Source organism: Porites lutea, chromosome 10 (assembly GCF_958299795.1).
Source record: "Porites lutea chromosome 10, jaPorLute2.1, whole genome shotgun sequence".
NCBI classification, from domain to species: Eukaryota; Metazoa; Cnidaria; class Anthozoa; order Scleractinia; family Poritidae; genus Porites; species Porites lutea.
Window position 1 is genome coordinate 21,761,953 of NC_133210.1, and position 19,923 is coordinate 21,781,875.

A 19,923-nucleotide genomic window follows, 5' to 3' on the forward strand; every position below is an offset into this window, starting at 1 on the left:
ATATATAGTAAAAAAAATACCATAAGGAAAGTGCTTTGTACGGGTATTTACGCACTCGTTGTTTTTGTATCAGAAATCTCACTCTTTCGCTGCGCTCACTCGTTCGATTTCTGATACGTCAACAACTCGTGCGTAAATACCGTACGCCCACACTTTCCATGAAGTATTCTCTATATATACATTTACATATTTCGCGTAGCTGCCTAGCCTTAACTGTAACAAAAACTTTGAGGTTGACAGAAAAACTGCTTCTAAGGTCAAAGGAGGGATCCTTTTTATATTGTTCACTTACCACTGTACCTCAGACTGCATAATACGCTGATTTATTGCTGTGTTTTATTGATGTAAAGTATTTCAAAATGCGATACAACAATATTATAACTTCTTGCACTTAATTAATTTTTTTATTACATCAATAAATTAGCACTTTTATTTGCACAGCAATGCCAAGCTCCTATTTCTCCGAACAGGATTCTTGCATAGCTTTGGGGCTGCATTTCACTAATATGATTTTAAAAAGTAAGAACCTGTTTTTAATTTTCTAGAATAAACAGTTCTTGTTTATAGGGGGTATAAATGGCAAATTTTAGGCCAACAGGTTCTTAATTTTCACGTTCTTACTAGCGGGTTTTTACTGTATGTAATAATGCACTATAGCCCATATGAACTTTGACGTTGAATTGATGATGAATAAATGGAAAAAATATGACCGCCTAGCAAATCAGACTGGAAAGACTCGAACTTTCCAAATGGGTGTACTTGACCATGTCTGCAGAATGCTTCAAAGTAGTGTTGCCGCTAGTTTTCTTTTGACAATCTTGGTAGTGAACTAGTATTTTGTGGGCAAAAACTTTGAAATAACACCCTATATGACGAGGAAGAGAACATAATGGTTGAAATAATTATGCCAGGATTGTAAATATGTTCTGGTTGCTGAAGTGATTATTGTACATGCTAAATTACTACAAAGGAGTAAAAACCCAGGTCTTCCCATGAGCAAGATCTTTATTCATATTATTGTCACTCTGATACAGCAGGTACTCCAAAGACAAACTACCGGCATCTTCTTTTAGTTAATTCATCATAAGAAAACTTCGAAAAGTGTTAGTGCACTTATCGTTTGATTTGGGATCAAATTCATCTTCTCTGAAAAAAAAGGAAATAAATAGAGAATATGTCAATATTTCATTGCCTTGTTATTGATTCAACAACAAGCAAAGAAGTAACCACAGAAAACCCAAACCTATACCCTTGTGTACCTCGTTGAGGATAATCTCGAAACCAATTTAAAATACAGAATATTATAATCGATTTGTCGATCCTTTTAATTGCAAGTTTGAATGTACAGTACGTAGCTGGACACAGCAAAGAGAAAAATTTCTGGCATAGATAATTTTGAAATTTCTAATAATGTTGGATCGATCAAAATGGAGTTTTACAAGATCGAAATTCGATAGTAAGCAATCGCCCATTTTTAAAAAGCTATAAGCTTACATGTACATGTAATCTTTGATTTAATTTAACAAGAGATGTTGTTTGAATATTGTCGAATTTCAGCACTCTACGTGCTTTACAAACCTGCGAGCTCGATACAACTTAATTCATATATGCCAAGAAAAGTCAAAGAATATTTCTTTCCCTCTATACATATACCGTTTTTATACCGAGACAGCCTGGAAGCACGAGACTTGGGCCAACCAAAAACTTCTGCGATCCTTGAACAGTCAGGTTTGTTTTGCTTTGATGAATGAAAATTAATAGATGGTTTTCACAGTGACGTCATCAAATTGTAAAGTCAAAATAGCGAGGTTTTACGAATTCTTATTTACACTAGGTTGAAGATAAACAAAAAGTTAATCTTTGTACAAGTTTTCAGTCCCATAGCATGTTTCATTTCGAAAATACAGCAATTTGAACTTCCGAGTTTTCACAGTGCTTGACACCAAAATGGGAATGCTGTCTCGTTGAAAAAAAGTCTCTCCTCTTGATTTTCAGCAGTATAACCATTTCAAGTATTAGAAGATATGTTTATCAGGGCCGTAGCCAGGAAGAAACTACAACCGAGGCGAACACACGGTCCGTTGTACGAAATCAGCCGTATGAAATCTTCTAATATTATCAGTCTGATAAAAAAAATAAAAATCGACAGTATTTGGTAAAATTTTACCGAGGCGAGTGCCTCGGTTCGCCTCATACTGGCTACGGCGGTGTTTATGCGCACGTAGGCTAGTTCTCGAGTGAAAAGAAGGAGCTTTTATAGAACAAGTGAACTCCAGATGTTTTTGTTGACTTTCGGCGGCCATATTGGTGCACCAAAACTGTGCACCAATATGGCGTCTCCATACAAAGCTCTACAAAGATGCGTGAAACGTTTCGGCAAATAACTCAGAAACTGTGGGTCAAAAAGACCTGAGACTTGGACAAATTGTTTAAATATTAGTCTTTTATAACATATCATTTTCTTGGCTTCTTTCACTGGACGGTTTTCAATTTATTTTTTTGTTGCGTGACAGTGAAAACGATCTATTAATACACCGATACGGTAATTTACAGCCATTTTCCTGCAACTGGGTGCAAACTATGCTATATTACTAAATCAAAGCAATTTCTCTGATTTTAAATTTTCTAATTTGTCTTAGTGTTTTGCAATAAAAGCTATTAAGCATAAAATTTCGAAGGTGTTTACAGTGACGTGTGTGGACGTGCTTGTACAGATCGAACGGTCAAGTTGTACAATTTAGCACCAAAACGGTCCATACGTTTCACAAAACTGCTTCTTCCTTTCACCTCGATAAAAGCTTACTCGACAAAACAAAGCCCAATAGTGTTTCTTCAACTGCTATATAAATTCCTGTGACTTGCACTACAAAAAGAAAAGCACAAAAAGTAAAAATTACCCACTTTTTTAGCATGTCTTCTTCTCGCAACCAGCCATCGCGGATCGAGCCACTGTGTTTGTCTGACAGTTCCGGGATGCATTATCCTCTAGACAACACATATCACTAAACATTTCGACCAAAATAATTGTCGATCACTCACAGAGGCAACAAAACCACAACGTTAACGCTACCGACTGAAAAAAGCTGCCTTTTGTTCTCGACAATATATCAAGGGGATTTTGCCTCTAAGCCAATGAATTTGCTGGAAATCGATCACGTGATATTCCGCCAGTACAGGCATGCGCTTTAAAGAGCAGAGGGCGATTCGACGACGAAGGAAAAACCCACGCCATTCTTTTAAACCGTCTCTTTCTGAAAGGAAGGTCAGGTAAAAAGGTTGTTTGCTTTTGCACGGAGTATTTCCCAATAAGGTTTATCAGTGATAATAAGTGTAAATTTGTAACACTAAAGTTGTTAAGCGGACAAAAGACTGACTAAAATGGAAATTACAATTAGAGTAATAGCGCTTTGCACTATTGAACTTGATCTGTATAAGAGTTTGTAACGGAAAGTCAGGTTCGTCAACAAATTTTCATCGTCTTTGAAGATTTTTGTCGTCAAAAGAAGCAAAATCTAGCTTGTTTATATAACATATATCTTGAAAATCATTAGCCTGTGCCAAGACAAGGTCAAACATGGAAAAACCTGTCAAGATGAGTGATTTTATTCATAACGGCGGCGTCATGACTGTGGGTAAAATGTATATAATACCGACGGCATTACTAAGAAATGTATGGATAGCAGGACGTCATAGCTATTCATAAAAGTCTTATTTGGTTAAATTTAGAGGCAAAGGATGCTCGTTTTTTTTTTTAAGTTCGAAGGCAACTCTTATTACGCTCTTATTAACCGCGGCATTGTTAGCTCAGTCGGTAGAGCGTGTTGACTGCAGAGCGGGAGGTCGCGGGTTCGATTCCTGGGGCCGGAATAATAATAAAATAACCGAGAAATGAAGGTACTCCCTTTGCAATGCAACAGGCTAGACCTTCGCGTGGCTTAGCCTGCGAAGCGCAGACGCATTTCCGGTCGTCGCTTCTCTCCCTCCGAAAAATAGCGTCTGCGAACCCGAGCGACAAAACGATTTCCGTGACGTAAAACATTTTTAGCCAATCGCGGTTTAGCTCTTAAAATCAAGGAACTAACTCGCGAGACTTCTCGCAGGATCGTGCGCGATGGATATGTTTTCAAGTCGAAATTGAAAGGACGACGTGGCTTGTGTATAGCCGTCCTTTTTTCTCAGAACGACGCGTTTACGAAAGTTAATTTGCCAGGATTGTGGGACTGATTGACGAAATAAGTATCAAGAGGATTCATATCGAAGAAAAGATTAGAGGACATTTTTCATCTATTTGCCTACGGAGTCAATGATTTATCAGACGTAGTTGTTTTGATCATATTCGAAACGATAACTGTCCTAATGACAGTCGACGCATCATGCCGTTTGTTGCTTCTGTTCCTTTCTGGTTCCTGGCAGGAAAGTATGCCTTGGAGAACTCTTCGATAGTTTGTCGTGTGCCGTTTTAGATATTTTTTAGTAGATATCCTTTATCTTTGAAAGGTAGGACATGTGGTAATTGATTTCCCATGCGTGGTTGCTTCTTGGTTCAGATAGAACTTTGATCAGATGGAAAGCATTTTATATTTGCTCCGGTATATTTCTTTAAATACATGTTCTTTTCAAGGTTCTCATTTCCATAGTTTTTTGTGAGATGAGTAGAAGCGTCGTAGCTGAAATGTCATTTTGACTATGATCTATTTACTGCTGTAACTATTTATTTCACGCTGGGTCTGGCCCAGGTTTATAATATTTCAGATCATTGTGTTGTGGCGATACTAGAATTATTAACGAGCGATTGTTAGAGATTTCTGAATCAGTCAAGGATGTGTCTGTGTAATTGATTCACCACCTTTTGTCAGCGCTGGTTAAATTGAAATAAATAAGTCTGAGCGCGATGTCATTAAGCTATGTTGCTTTCCTTTCGCTGTAGCGATTATTTTGTCCAGGTTTTGTTTATGTCACGTACTACCGTATTTTATAAAGCGAAACCAAAGGCCCACATCACATACATAGCTTAAGAAGCAGTTGCTTCATAAAGAAGTCAGCATTCAACGTCGCAGGAAACCTTGTTATGGTCGTGAAATTCACGTTCCAAAGCGTATTTGGTAATTCTCTCCAAAATCCAAGACACTTCAGCGCGCGAGGTCGCGAGGAGTCACTCGAGCTGTATTCTATCCTTTGATCTGATTGGCCTACATCAAAACAAAAGGTTTTACGTCACGGAAATCGTTTTGTCGCTCGGGTTCGCAGACGCTATTTTTCGGAGGGAGAGAAGCGACGACCGGAAATGCGTCTGCGCTTCGCAGGCTACGCGTGGCTTGGATGACCACGTAAAATGGCGGTCCCGTCTCCAGTTGGAGACGTAAAATATAGTGTCCCCAATTAGTACTTTCGTGCTAAATACATTGGCACTCAAATAAAGTGCTTTTTTTTAACGCTGCAATTGACTTACACAATTTCCGGTTTATGCTGATGTTGGTGTGCTTTTCAGCTTAGAACCTATGCTAGAGGCTAGGGAGAAGCACATACAAACTCGATTTTCTCTTTAGCAATTTTTGTTTTGGAGGATTACACTCAGAAATGTCAAGTTTCAGTACAGTGCTATCTAAGACAGAGAAACGGATCCGATTTCAGTAGTCTTCAGCCATTGACAGGGTCGGTTATTCTATGAATAACCTGAGATCAGACTCTATTTTCATTTCGCTTTGAAAATAACATTCCGGCGGGCAAGGCGAAACGAAAAGAGAGCCTGATACAAACCTTCTACGAAACGTCTTCCGCCCACTTTTTTGTTTGATTTACATTTGCCGAATCAGCCAACCAAAATTACTTCCGTTGCTCGTCTTTTTAGTATGCAGAATTGCAGACTCGCTGACTTGAAAAATAGCTTTTATCTTTTAATTTTTTTGACTAAAAATTAAACAGTCAGCACAATCACACTTAACTTTTTGCGAGATAAAAGGAGATCTCGAAGGTTATTTCTGTTGGCCTAGAAGGTAAAAAGGTTTCGAAAAGACGGCGACAAGATGTTTTACTTTTCATATTTTGGCTAGGCGCGCTCGAATTTAAAATACTGAAATAGGTATTTGTCTGTTGCCTTAATATTTTTCTTGTTGCCTTAATATTTTCCTTATTTTCTCCGATTTTCAGTACATAAATCTTTAAAAAATCTCGGAGCAATATATCTTGAAATTTTTCAAAGGATATATAAATAATCTCAGAACAAAGAAAACGAGTTCTCAAGTGCATTTAATGTAGCTGATTTAGTCCCGTGCGTACACTTGCAGTTTGCGAATTTACTTAAAAGTATATTTTTTCATAAATCCAGGTAAACATGCATTATCTGCCACTTTGGAAAAACAAAACGACACTTCTAAAACTGCATGCTCAACTGACCTATAAACAAAACGAAAAACAATATTACAAACACACTTTGTAGTTCTCCTCACCTAGTTGTGTTGTTGTTTTACTCTGTTTTACCGCAGGTCTAAAAACTTGGCTCGCTAAATTTATTAATCGAAATTAACAAACAGCAAACAGCCAACGAGCGAGGACACCAGTTTTCCTGGTTTATTCATTTTTTTACAAAAAGCGAAGGCAAACAAGTCTGTTACCTTAACACTAGCGCCACCAGCTTTTATTATTATGCCTACAAAAATTCCTTGAAAAGCGATGCGATGTTTTTCGTCTAATACTTTACAGTTGGCGGCTGAGGTTTATTTCGCAATGAGCAATGAGCCTCCGCTTGCGTACCCCGTTCAGAAAAGTCATTTCCGTGTAAACTTTCACATGAAACCACTTTTAAGATGTACAGTATTTTGATTTACAATCGAGGCACCTTGTTAGCAAGCAACAACTTGCAAAGGGATTCAACTCCGCGATAGACAGACTCATATTAGTTCCGTAAATAAAGCAAATCCTGGGAAGATATGATAAACCATATGAATTTCTGAATTTCCATGGCAAACATTAAGGCACATTTTCCTTCCATAAGACCATAAAACAATAAAAAAGACAGCAAAATCGACCTTTCTCTCCGCCGACGGCGGATCGTTCACGAAAACAACTGCGCGAGGCTTTTAGTGCTTTCAATTTCCGGCGTTTCCAACAGCCAATCAGATCTTGTGGCATTGTTCTAACAGCCAATCAATGTTACGGCCAAAATCTGGCCGCAGTGAGCACAAACGTGCGAGAGTTTGTATTAGGCCCAATTTTAGCGGTAGCCGTTAGAGAGAGTGTATGAGAACCGCTAAAATTGCAGTAATTGGGCCTGATCTCACGTTATCTATGAACAATTTTCATGTCGGAAACGCATGTTCAAGGCTCATCGCAAAGCCTTTGAGCAGAATTGAAAGTTTGTCTCAGTCAAGCGGGGTGTCTAAGGTGACAAAATCTATTTATACCTTATTAATATTCATTCGACTTCGCGCATAGTACATATGCATGTGTTAATTATTCACAGTTGTCAGTTTGATTAACTTTAGTTGGAGTCGCCTCGCCGTTTCGGGTGAGCATCCGTCCCAACGAGCAGCCAAGTCGAATGTTCAAGCCAATTGGTCCAAGAAATGCTTTAACTTTAACTTTAACTTTAACTTTATTTGATTTACCACAAAAAATACAAATAACGATAAAACAAGACAGTTACACAAAAGAAAATGAAAGTGGCGAGGAAGCCCAAACAGAAACCATGGGGCTTATAGACATTGGGCTCCCTCAGAGTAAAAATAAAGTTAACAGTAACAGTAAGGCCAGGATCGAAAGCAAAATACAATGAAGGTAAGTATAAATTAACTAATTACATAGACTGAGTTGACAAAATATAAGGTATGGTACAAGTAACAATAAGTATAAAAATAATATCAGACATGGAAGAAATATAACTATATTTACTACAAGATTTATAACTAATAATTCATATATAATTTTTTTTTCAATTTCGTTTTGAATAAGTGGAGAGAATTAGATTCTTTTATATCATTTTCTATAGTGTTATAATAAGTAGGTCCTTGGAAACTGACAGAAAATTTACGGAGGTTTGTTCTACAAGAGGGAAGGTGAAAATCGTTCGCGTGTCTAGTGGCATAGCTATGGACTTGTTTGTTTAAAGAAAAATAATTGTTGAACTTTGGAGGCAAAAGAGAATGGTTAAGAGAAAACATAAGTTTACCTAATTCTAGCTGTCTAATATCGGAAAGTTTTAGTAGCTCTAATTCTTTGAAAATAGGGTCTGAATGAGAATCGAAAGTTGATTTAGAAATAATTCTGATAACTCGCTTTTGCAAAGAGACAAGACGGCGAAGATTGGTTTTGTACGTAGATCCCCAGACAATAATACAATAATGAAAATAAGGATAAACTAAACAATAATAAAGAGTTTTTAGACACGGTTTAGGTAGAAAAAATCTTGCTCTATTAATGACACCTATTGATTTCGAGATTTTACGAGCTACTTGAGAAATGTGCGGTTTCCAAGACAGATGTTCATCAAGGACTACACCGAGGAAGACCGTTTCCTTAACCTGTTCGATTCTCTGTTCGTTTATGCATACTTGCATTGGAAAATGATACCTTTTCTGTCTAGGCTTAAATAACATAAAGTTTGTTTTCTTTAGGTTTAAGGAGAGTTTGTTTGCCTTGAACCAAGTGGATAATTTATTAAGTTCGGAATTGAGTGAGGCTGCCAGGTAGACAGGATCTTTATGGGACATAAATAAATTAGTATCATCAGCGAATAAAATCAGCTCGACGAGCGACGATACATTATTTAAATCATTAATATAGAGCAAGAAAAACAAGGGGCCCAAAATAGATCCCTGGGGGACACCACAGCAGATAGTTTGAGGAGAGGAGCATTGACCGTTAAATTGAACGAATTGCAACCTGTTGGAGAGGTAGCTTCTAACCCAGTCCAGAGCCACGCCACGTATACCATAGTGTTCGAGTTTGTCAAGCAGAATATTATGATCGACGGTATCAAAGGCCTTAGAAAGATCAAGGAAAACGCCAACGGCATGTTCATTGCGATCAAGAGCAAGGGAGATTTTTTCATATAGGTCAATCAGTGCTAAAGAAGTTGAATGATTTTTCCTGAAGCCAAATTGATTATCACACAGAATTTCTAGTTTACTTAAATAATTATAAAGACGGTTATAAACAACCTTTTCAAGAAACTTAGAAAAGCTAGGGAGAATCGAGATCGGTCTATAGTTCGTAAAGAGTGATCGATCACCGCCTTTAAAGAGTGGTATCACGCGAGCAATTTTCATATGGTCGGGAACAATGCCATGAGAGATAGATAAATTGATTATATGAGCTAAAGGAACGGCTATAATTTGAATTGACTTTTTTATGATGGAAATGGGAATTCTATCATGGCCAGCTGCCTTACCTGGTCGAAAAGCATTGGAAATTTCCAATAGCTCATTTGGAGTCACTGGATCAAAAAACACCGATTGACAAAAGTGACCAGAGAGAAAACTGCGGTGAGAGACAGACGAGTGAATTTCTTTGGCTAGATTAGGTCCGATATTAGAAAAATAACTACAGAATCTATTAGCGATGTCTACTGGATCCGTAATTTCTTGGTTGTCAACTTTAAAGATGGAATTGATTTTAAACGCTTTCTTTTTTGTCTTAATAATTTCGTTTAGAACTCTCCATGTAGCTTTGGCATTTGATTTAGAAGCATCGATTTTCTTTTCGTAATATATACGTTTAGCGATTCTTAATGAGTGATTCAATTTGTTTTTGTAATTTTTATAACGAATTTCATAATGCAAAGATTGATTAGTGAGATACTGTCTATATAACTTATTTTTCGTTCTTATCGACTTCAGAAGTCCTTTCGATAACCAAGGCTTTCTCAAACGGTAATTGCTCGCCTTAGTTTTTTTTAAAGGAAAACATGAGTCATATGCCGTAGAGTATTGTTTGAAAAAGCTGTTATAGGCGTTAATTGGATCATCAAGAGTGGCATACTGAGACCAGTCAATTCTCTCCAAGTGCGATAGAAACTTAGTTGTGTTGACTTGATTTACATCTCGAACAAAAACAGTTTCATTAGATGCTGAGATTGAGGTGTCGAAATGAATAGAAAATATAGGCAGATGGTCAGAAATATCAGTGAAAAACAGTCCACTCCTGGATCTATCGAAAAATTGGTTGACGAAAATGTTGTCAATTAAAGTTGCCGAATGACAAGTTATTCTTGTAGGGCGCGTAATCAATGGAAAGAACATATTTGAATATAGCGCATCTAAAAATTCACCAGTAACGGAATGACATTGGTGGTTCATTAGATTTAAGTTAAAGTCACCCATTAAATAACATACCTTATTTTCTTTTGAAATCTTGCTTAATAGCACATTGGTCATTGTTAAAAATTCATCAACGTTTTGGTTTGGCGGTCTGTAAATCACACCAGCAACAATGTTCTTTCCCTGGGGCTTAACAATTTCAATAAACAAAGATTCTGCGACGTTTGGCAACGAAAAATCAAGATCGCATCGAAATTTAAAATTCAAATTGCTAGAAACATACAGACCAACTCCACCACCGGATCTATTTTCCCTACTTTTATGAACAAAACTGTAACCGTCGATGTCGACTGACGACGACGAATCATTTAGCCAAGTTTCGGAAATACCGATCAAAGAGAATTTTAAATTTACGTTAGACAAAAGATCCGTTAATTTGCTAGCATTACATTGTAGGCTACGAATGTTTAGATGCAGTAGAGAAAAGCTGTCACAAATATGCGAATCTTCACTAGATAGCATGTCATTAAATTGATCTTCAATAAAATATTCACAGTCATCGCTAAATAAATCCCTGAGATTGGTGTCAGGGTCAAGGTCAAATGAACGAGCTAGATTTGTTCTAATGTTGTGAAGTAAAGGATTGAAACTTAAACTAGCCAATCTATCAGCATCATAGCGAACAGGACCATTTTGCATTTCATAAATTGCTAGGTTGAAGTCAGCGTCATCAAGGTCGTTAAAGGGAAATGAAAATTCCGGAAAGACAGACATTTTCAATGTGGGGGAAAACAAAATTTACAAAAAAAAAGAAGAAAAAAACAAGGGGGAAATAGCAGTAATAAATGAATAACTTAGCTGTTCTCGACATTAGGTCTGTCTCTAATAACCAGTTTATCTAACACAAAATAAGCGATCTTCCCTGCTCTCTTGGCTGCTTCCATCTTTGCACGTTGACTTTCTCGTTTTTCAAGGGTTGCTGGAGATAGGTCTTCTTTCACAAATATATTGTCGGGTTTAATTCTTCGGGCACATTTCAGGATCGTTTCCCTCTCTTTCCAGTTACGACGGCGACATGCCGTCTTCATCTTCTTCAAGGCTCGGTTCGTGCCACTGATTTGCTCGACTTCAACTTCGTCGTCGACATCACAAGCTGTTTTACAAGCTTAGCAGAAGCCGAAGATGACAGACATTCGAACTGCGAAAATTCCACCATGTCTCACGTATCAAACTCGACAGAACACTCAGGTATTCTCAGTCCTCGTTGTTGGATTTGCATTGGTCTGAGGAGCCTTATGTTTGGTCTTTTTGCTGGTTGTTATAATTCTCATTTAGTTTGTTTGGACCAATGCTGGGAAACCAGTTTTTTATTTCGTGCTTTAAGCACGTGCTGGGTAATTTATTCGCTTTTACTCTCGCAAGTCTTTCTTTTTTCTGCAATCTTGCGTCGTGCACTATTTTGTTATTGCAGTTGTGTTTGTTTTCTTAAATGTTTGGTAAATTAGTTATTTTATATGCTTGAACACTTGCTCATTTTGGTTGAGGACCGGCCAGATAAAATCTTAAGCTTTTGTATCTTTGTGTCGCCGGGTGACGTGACTTTCCTTTTTAAAAGAGAAACCCGGCTTTAGCGACGAGTTTGGGAGCATTGCCCTGTGTTCCACGTGGTGCCGCGATATTTCTACCGAGGACTCTTTGCTTATCAGATGTTGGTTATACGAGAGAAAAGACGAGATAACGTTTTGGTCGAGGGCTAGGAGAGTGGCGTCGCTGTACCACGAGGTGGCATAAGGGAAAAAATAAACAACATCGGTCGCGGTCAGAGAGAGCCGTGTCGCTCTGTGCCACGGGGTGCCTCCTCCCCTCTCTTTTACTTGCGCCATTTTTTCGCGTGGTTTTTGACTCTCGTTCCTCGTTCTTTGCTCCTAAACCGTACGGAAACGCTTTCTGCGCAGGCTGTGGCGGACGGAGAAAGCAGTGTCGCTCTGTACCACGGGGTGGCGTCAGGAGGTTATGGGCTCCTGGTGGCGTTAAAAAAAAGAGATCGGTCTCGGACCGACAGAGCGGTGTCACTCTGTGCCACGGTGTGGCGTTAAAAAAAAAGGATCGATCGAGGACCGAGAGAGCAGTGTCGCTCTGGGCCACAGGGTGGCGTTAAAAAAAAAACTGAATGATCGGTCGCGGCCCGAGAGAGCGGTGTCGCTCTGTGCCACGTGGTGGCGTTAAAGAAGAAAAAAGAAAAAAAAACATGATCGATCGTGGACCGAGAGAGAGTTGTCTCTCTTTCCCTCGATTCGGTATAAATAGTGCATTTCAAAGTAGAAAAGAACGCAACTCGAAAGGAGTTTGGGAGAGAGCTGAGTCTAGAAGTCTTTGTTGTTGCAAATAATAACACGAGAACCGTTCTTGGGACGGACGAACACAGCTCGGTGCTCCATACCATTGGACAGCGGAAAGTCGTGGTTGAACTCGGCTTTAAAGCGGGCCATATTTAGCATACTTGCCCAGAGGGACAAGCGATGAAGGCCTGGTTACCGTGATTGCCATATATATTTGATCGTTTTGTTGGGTTTATCTACAAAATTAGGCATATAGGCACTATTTTTACATTTTCTTCTGGTGTCTCTGTGGTCTCGAGGTTGGAGAAGGGGACCCCACAAGCGTTTTACCTATAGGCTTGCCTTTGAGCCCGATTACACGGGCTATGGTGGTCATTTTGTCAGAGCTCGGGTTTGCAGTCTCTTTACGGTTTGTCATCTCTTGATCGTTTTCTTCTCGGTGACTCTCGGAGAAGAAACGCCGATATTTGTGCCTTTAACGTTTACGGAGAGGGGTAAACAGATACAGACATGTTTAATATCTGTGGATGGAAGCCCGAGTTCGGGGAAAATGGTCACAAGTGAAAAAATAACATCTATCGGGCTTATATCGGCCCATATTATCGAGAGATAAACCCTGTCGGGCCAGTTTACTTATGTCCGGCATAAGGAATAGGGGCGTAGAATTACTGAGTGGGGCTTCGATAATCACCTTTTAAGTAAAGCTGTTCACAGCTTGTCACCGGTGCATGACTTAACGACTCATTGAGTTGGGAGCAATCTGGTAGTATTTGGAATGGGGTGGTAAACGTTTTTCGCCCTTTTGTCTTCTTGATGGCGCTAGAGCTAAAGACGACAAGTTTTCAGGTTTATGTAATGCCACGTTTAACCAGATTTTATATTTGTGAATTATGGTAACACTTACTACCACTCGTGGAAGTTTTTTTCCACTAGCTGTATTTTGATTCTTACAAAAGTAACCAGGATGACTGTTTTGGATGTCACTTTGTACCCGTACCCTCACTCTTCTGTGGTAACTCATTGTTGAGTGGTAGGCTTGGTGTCTGGTTGGGATCAGCCCCGTTTTGTTCAGAATAACTTCTTCATTAATGTTTTCAAAACTACTGGACTGGAAGTTCCTACAAGTATGGTTCTTTTTCTTTAATGATTGCTAAATGCAGGGTAGTTTTGCCTTCGAAACGTTTTGCCGCGCTTAAACTGGGTTGATTGTTCTCGAATAAGGTTAATTATTCTGTGAGGGCAGCTTTGTACATGGTTTAAAAGGTCTTGTTAATCTACCCTCTTTTGAGAGTACTTCCACACCCATTTTTCTCTGCTTTCCAGACCAAATATTTAGAAATGGTCTGGGCTGTGTCAAGGCGCGGGTATTGAATTCCTAGTTTAGGTGTGGCGATGTCGACATTAGCGTATGCCCTAGAAAGCTACGAAGTTCGGCTCCTAGATCGCTGGGACACGGTGACTCGTTATGAGTCTGTGAGAACATATCTGCCCGTTACGCAGCTGTCTCCTTTTCGTGGTCGCATCGTCCATCGGTTCCAAACCTTGTCTGGTGGAATTTTCCTGCTAAGATGAGCACATATAGACGAGCCCATACACACATAATGTTTAGATGTTGGATTCTTCATCTACTTCTCTGTCTGCTTTGGCAAACGCATAAAACCGTCCTTGCTTTTGGCCTTCACCTTTATTAGGCTTAGTTTGTTTCATTTTAGCGTCAAAGAAAAAGCGCGCCTGTTACAACTCCTGCGGGTTTTTTTTTTGTTGAGTGGGTTATTCGCAGATAACAGGTGACATGTGTTATCAGCTGATGTTTGTTTTTACCCTGGGATTGCGCACGCATGTCCGCTGCACGTTTCGCAATGAATGAACCACGGGGTGGACATATCCCTTCTTTTACCTTTGTTAAACAATCAAAATTAAAGCGATGAAAATGCTTGTAGTGCGCATGTCTAGATTTTGTATTGCTATCAGTATATGTGATTGCTTGCTACAAACTCCAAACTCGATGATTATGATATTTCCTGCTGTCTGGGGTGTGGCCTTGGACTTTAGAAGGGATCCTAATGTATTTTCATGAGACCCAAGATGTGTTACCCGGTCGGTTCAAGATTTAAACAAATGGTAAACAAAACTCAGGTCCGGAACATTCCGTTCAGAAATGGTGTTTTCCTTGCACACGTGTCCCATTTTCCGGAAAACGGGAACGGGGTTCTACAATGGTAACCACAGGTGGGTTGAAGTCATGAACCACGAGTTTCCGTCGTAACATCCCCACTAGGGAAACAGATCTGCTTTTCGACGATCTGTTACTCCCGGGCATTTATCACTTGAAGGGAACGTCAGGTGTTACTGGATCACTAAGTCCCTATACACGGGTCATGATCAATATAAGACAGCTTTTAAGTCTTTTCTAGTCTTAAATAATTTATATAGTCTTTTAAGTGGCGTTATCAGTACACGAGAGTTAGGATTTTCAATCGTTTTGACTGTGCTTCAGAAAGAGTCATAATCTTTCATATGCATTGTGTGGACGTTTTGTTTTGTCCAGTTGACAACCCCTTTTCCGCGAAAGAGTGCAGATTTTGTTGAAATCGCATCGTTTCATAGGAAGAGAGCCATACCCCTTTCCTTTGCCGAGCGATTTAAGCCGGCTCAAGCCTGCTTACTCAATTATTGGCAACCTGGGAGGGCAAAGTAGACGCGTTAAGATCACTGTCACCCTCACCAAAGCCGTCATTAATCAGCCGCAAAGATGAGAACAAACAGTTACGGGTTACGGTTACGGCCTTTCGGGTTTTACCGGTTTGCATTCGTGAATAGTTATTACTCGTCAACTCAGTTTCATGTCTCGTCACATAAGGTATCGACTCTTTCTGGGCACTCTCAGCTTATTTGCTGGTGTTGGAGAGGGAGTTTGGCGTCAACTCAGGTAACCGACACCGGTTGCTTCCTAAAGGGCTTACCTTTAGCGGTAACATCACATGTACCGGTAATTTTACACTTTCTTGTTCCCTGGTGTCAAGCAGATTCTGCCCTCTATGTGTGATTATTGTAGTGGAGATCTGCATTGGGTTTATTAGAGGTTATCCTGGCCCCTTTGACTCAAAAATAGATCAAGCACAAAGTTTCCATCTACAATAGTCCCGTAGGAGCCTAGGCTAACCGGAGAACCACCCTTACGCGGCTTAGAAACTAGAAATGTAATTTCTCTTGCAATGCTAGGACAAGGTTAACATGGATCACGTGGGTTGGTGGTCCACGTTCCCATAATCCAATGCGCCTCACTTCATTAAATTGAATCGAGCACGTTACCATTCTGAGGCCGCCGACGCGTTAAAATGATTGCGTAAATACTAATACGTACAATACCATGTAACAGGGGTAAAAGGAGGTTGACTGGCCTGAGTGACTCCCCGTGCCCGGGACGTGTCTTAGCCTTTTCATAGTTTGGCTCCCATGCCGGTATGTCTTTAAGCGACTGTCCTCCTTTGTGCGATATGAGGGGCAGACTCTTGCAAATTTCGCTCAGTAATGGTTCTTGTTATAATTATTCAATGCTAGTTTCTCACGAGACTTCGCTTTAGCTTAGGCACTTGGTGTGACGGTATTGTGTGACCACAAAAGGCAAGATTCGTAGGTTTCTCTTTTATGTCGAAGGGCTGGTTTTCCGTCTCAAAATTTATTTCTGAGAGGGTCGTATGTGTGAGATCCCGTGTAACCTCTCTCTAGCAGATGTGAATTGCACGACTCGTGCGAGTCGTACCACTTGAAATGGCCCCCTCACGACAACTTTACCAACAAATTCTTTGTGTCGCTAATTTGATGCGTGTTCTCCAATTGCACGTGCAAGTGAGATGCAGTTTAGCTATATGTGATATCTCAAGTTAACACACGGGAATATCACCCATTCACCACCAGTACCAATCGCATGAATTGAAAGGCTGATCTAACCACTTTTACCATTCGTACAAGTTGAAGCACACAGAAACACAAACACCACGACTTTCACGACTTGAACAAGTGGTGAGTCTTGGACAACCCTCATCGACTTGTGGCGATTTGTAAGATTTTTTCGTATGGGTTTGGGGATTAGTTAGGGTTGGGAGAGTTCAGTTTAGTTAAGGATTGGGAAGTTCATCATGGCGTTTATGTTAGGATTATGTAGGGGATTCTACGGCGATAGGCGCAGTCAGGGGTGACTTCCTATAACTAAATGCTAATAAGTATGCAAGAAGGATTTGAACTATTTATACCTTATTAATATTCATTAGACCTCGCGCATAGTATATAAGCATGCGTTAATTATTCACAGTTGTCAGTTTGATTAACTTAAGTTGGAGTCGCCCCCACCCACCCGCCCCTTCTGCTTACTTTATTAGCACCTACGTGTCTTCCCCATCGTGCTTGCTCGTCTGGGGTTACTTCCCATAACTAAATGCTAATAAGTATGCAAGAAGGATATTGAACTATATTTAGTACTAGGGGTAATCGGAGCTTAGGAGAGTGCGTTCAATAAGTTTGCTAGGAGTACAGGTAGCAGTGGAGGGGAAAGGGTGGATGGTTCTTGCGATGGATAACTATGACTATGGCATATTTTGAACGTAAGGGTTACGTACAGCGAAACCTCGATTTAAACTGTGTATCATAATGAAAAGGTTTTGAAGGCTAGTGATCAGCGTGATATCGTATGGTTCGTCTCAAGTGCTCAGTTGTTATTTGAGGAGACACTGGCCAGAGTGCTTCGGGCGTGTGAAAAGAACTTTTTGTTTTTCTGGCGCAATAGATGTTCCACTGGGCGCAGTTGTTCGAAGGCCTATCAGCCCTTAACCCGGGTTTCTTTTTCTTTTGGATAATTTTCTCAGTTATTTTTAAGAGTGTCCAATCATCAACTTGTCGGCAAAATGACGCCGGGTCACGATTTCGATTCTCGCTCGGGGCATGAAAATTTCCTTTGTACCGGGCGAGCATAGTTTCTCCTCCTTCCAAGTTGAAAATGTTCACTGGAAGTGTATGTTTGCTGCTCACAAGTGTATCATTAAAATTAATAACAATAAAAATAAAATTAATTTACGCAACCACGAGTTCGTGAGAAAAAAATAAAATGGCGGGTGAAAGGTAGGTGACGCCGCCTGATTTTATTATTATTTTTTATAATCCGAGTTGATTTTTTTATGATCCGAGTTGATCCGGGTCCAATTTTATTTTATTTTATTTTTATTTTTTTATTCGATCCGAGTTGATGCGACCCGGACTGGCGGTCCCGACTTTTGTACCTGCCTAGGTAAAAGGTTCGTTTGTCCAGTGCCGAAAATATCACACGTCATGATGAAATGGAGCCGCCGAGCTTCACATCTCCGTAGATTTACTCTGTCGAATAGCGGCCGCCGCCGAGCTTCACATCTCGGTAGATTTACTTTGTGGAATAACGGCCGCCGACCTACACAACTCGCTCGGTAGATTTACTCTGTGGCACTACGGCGGCCTCAACTCAGTAGATTTAGTTTGTGGCACAACGGACGCCGAGCTAAACAACCCGGCTTGATGCATGCATCAGGAGTAGCACGCATTTTCCAAAGAAAAATATGAAGGCTTAATCCAAGTAAAATTTTACTCAGTGTGTAAACTTTCAGCACACTTTTGAAAGATGAACGCTTTGGAAGATTCATTAAACATAGATCGATAGTAGACCTTCAGCAAACTCTTAAATATGTACGCTTTACGAAAATGCAGCACACTTTTAAAAGATGAACGAAGACAGTATAGCAGACCTCAGCAAACGTTTGAAAGATGAACGCCGAGGACACACGAATCACCAAGTGCGTTAGCGCGTCAAAGTGAGGCAAAACGTAAGCAAGCGCCTCAAAGCGAGGCAAATGTGTGTCGACGACGACGACGACGACGAAGATGCAATCTCGAAAAAACCTCTCTTATTAATTGCACAGGACACTCAATAATGCACAGAACACCCGACACAAATCTCGAGTGCAAAGCGCCATTTAATATTCATTTTTGTTTCCGGGTTTCGGGGAATTCGGGGAAGGCTTAACGCATAATTAATTATTCATGCCTTATTTCCCGGAAATGTTTTTATAAACAGACCCTTTATTGTGATCGCACTAAAATACTTAAAATACATGAGAAATTTCATTTTTTTTAGAATCTCACCTTTCCAATGAGTTTCACTATTTTGACGTACAAATTTGTCACTGCTCAAAAACATCCTTTCGTGCCAACTTTTACTTGTTTTCTAAATTCAACCCCCTGTTCATGTGACTTCCTCGCAAAGGGCTCGTTAATCATATTTAAATCATGTTCTTTTTTTAACTAACGAAACGGCACTTTCACTTATAACTTCCTTCATGTTGCTTAAACCAAGAACTTGCTTAAACCCATTTGGTTTCTGATTATATGAAACGTCGCACTTCACATGGATGACTATCTGTTGTCCACTATGTTCAACTATGATCTTTTTGCCTTCTAATGTTTATTAAAGTATGCAGACGATTTTAACCAGCGTGTGCTCAATTAGACTTTTTGAACTTAAGAGACTAGTTCCAAATGTTTTTTCTAACCGTTAAGCAAGACAAAATTCTCGTAACAATCGCTCTGACAAACTAGTGTGAGATAAAAGCTTACGTTCCTTAAACTTAATGATTGAGTTATTCAGTTACATTTGAGAAAGTCGATTATTTCCCTTCATCAACATTGATACACGGTCCTATAAACTGTTCACAAAGGCCGATATTTAAATTCGTATATATAATGATGACTTACCTTTCAAAAGAATTACTTCGAGAACAAGGCAAAACAAAAGCGATCGAGACAACCTACGATACTCCATTCGCTCTGACTATACACCGAATGCAAATATTGCGGATCTCTCGGTCGGCCCGGGTCTAGTTGCGCGAAAGCGAGGCTAGTGAGGCCTTTATAGTTTTGTTTTGACCGCGCGTCTTAGCGATTCAGTCGATGAATATGGTTTCCTTCGAGTTGCTACGTGCTTAAGAGCCATCAGATAGGAGTTTTAACTCCAGCAGAGACGAAAGTTGATTATCTTCGCTTTGCCAAAGTTCTTTACGAAGAAAGAAATGGATTCAAGCGATTCGGCGCGGCGAATGGAGGCACTCTACTATCAAGGAGTTATTTTTTAAAAGAACGAAAGTGTGCTCGCTTCACTTCAGAAGAGAAGACTCACGAAACTATTAGAATGGGTGAATAACTGAAAGATTCATGGTCTGTTTCAAGTTTGCTTTGTCCGTTCTCTTACCAAGGAAAGGTAAATATCCTCGAGGACGAGTGAATCCGCCGTCGCGACCAACCAATCTTTAGGC

General features: G+C 39.8%; 1 protein-coding gene across 1 annotated transcript in view; it reads right to left on the reverse strand.

Moving 5' to 3' along the window:
- LOC140949658 (uncharacterized) overlaps nucleotides 1-19,442 on the reverse strand; it is a 34,772-nt gene extending 15,330 nt beyond the window's left edge. Inside the window, exon 1 of the mRNA XM_073398807.1 lies at nucleotides 19,367-19,442. Within this exon, the coding sequence (XP_073254908.1) occupies nucleotides 19,367-19,433 (67 nt within the window). The 5' untranslated portion in view covers nucleotides 19,434-19,442. The remainder of the gene's footprint in view (nucleotides 1-19,366) is intronic.
- Nucleotides 19,443-19,923: the final 481 nt, after the last annotated feature.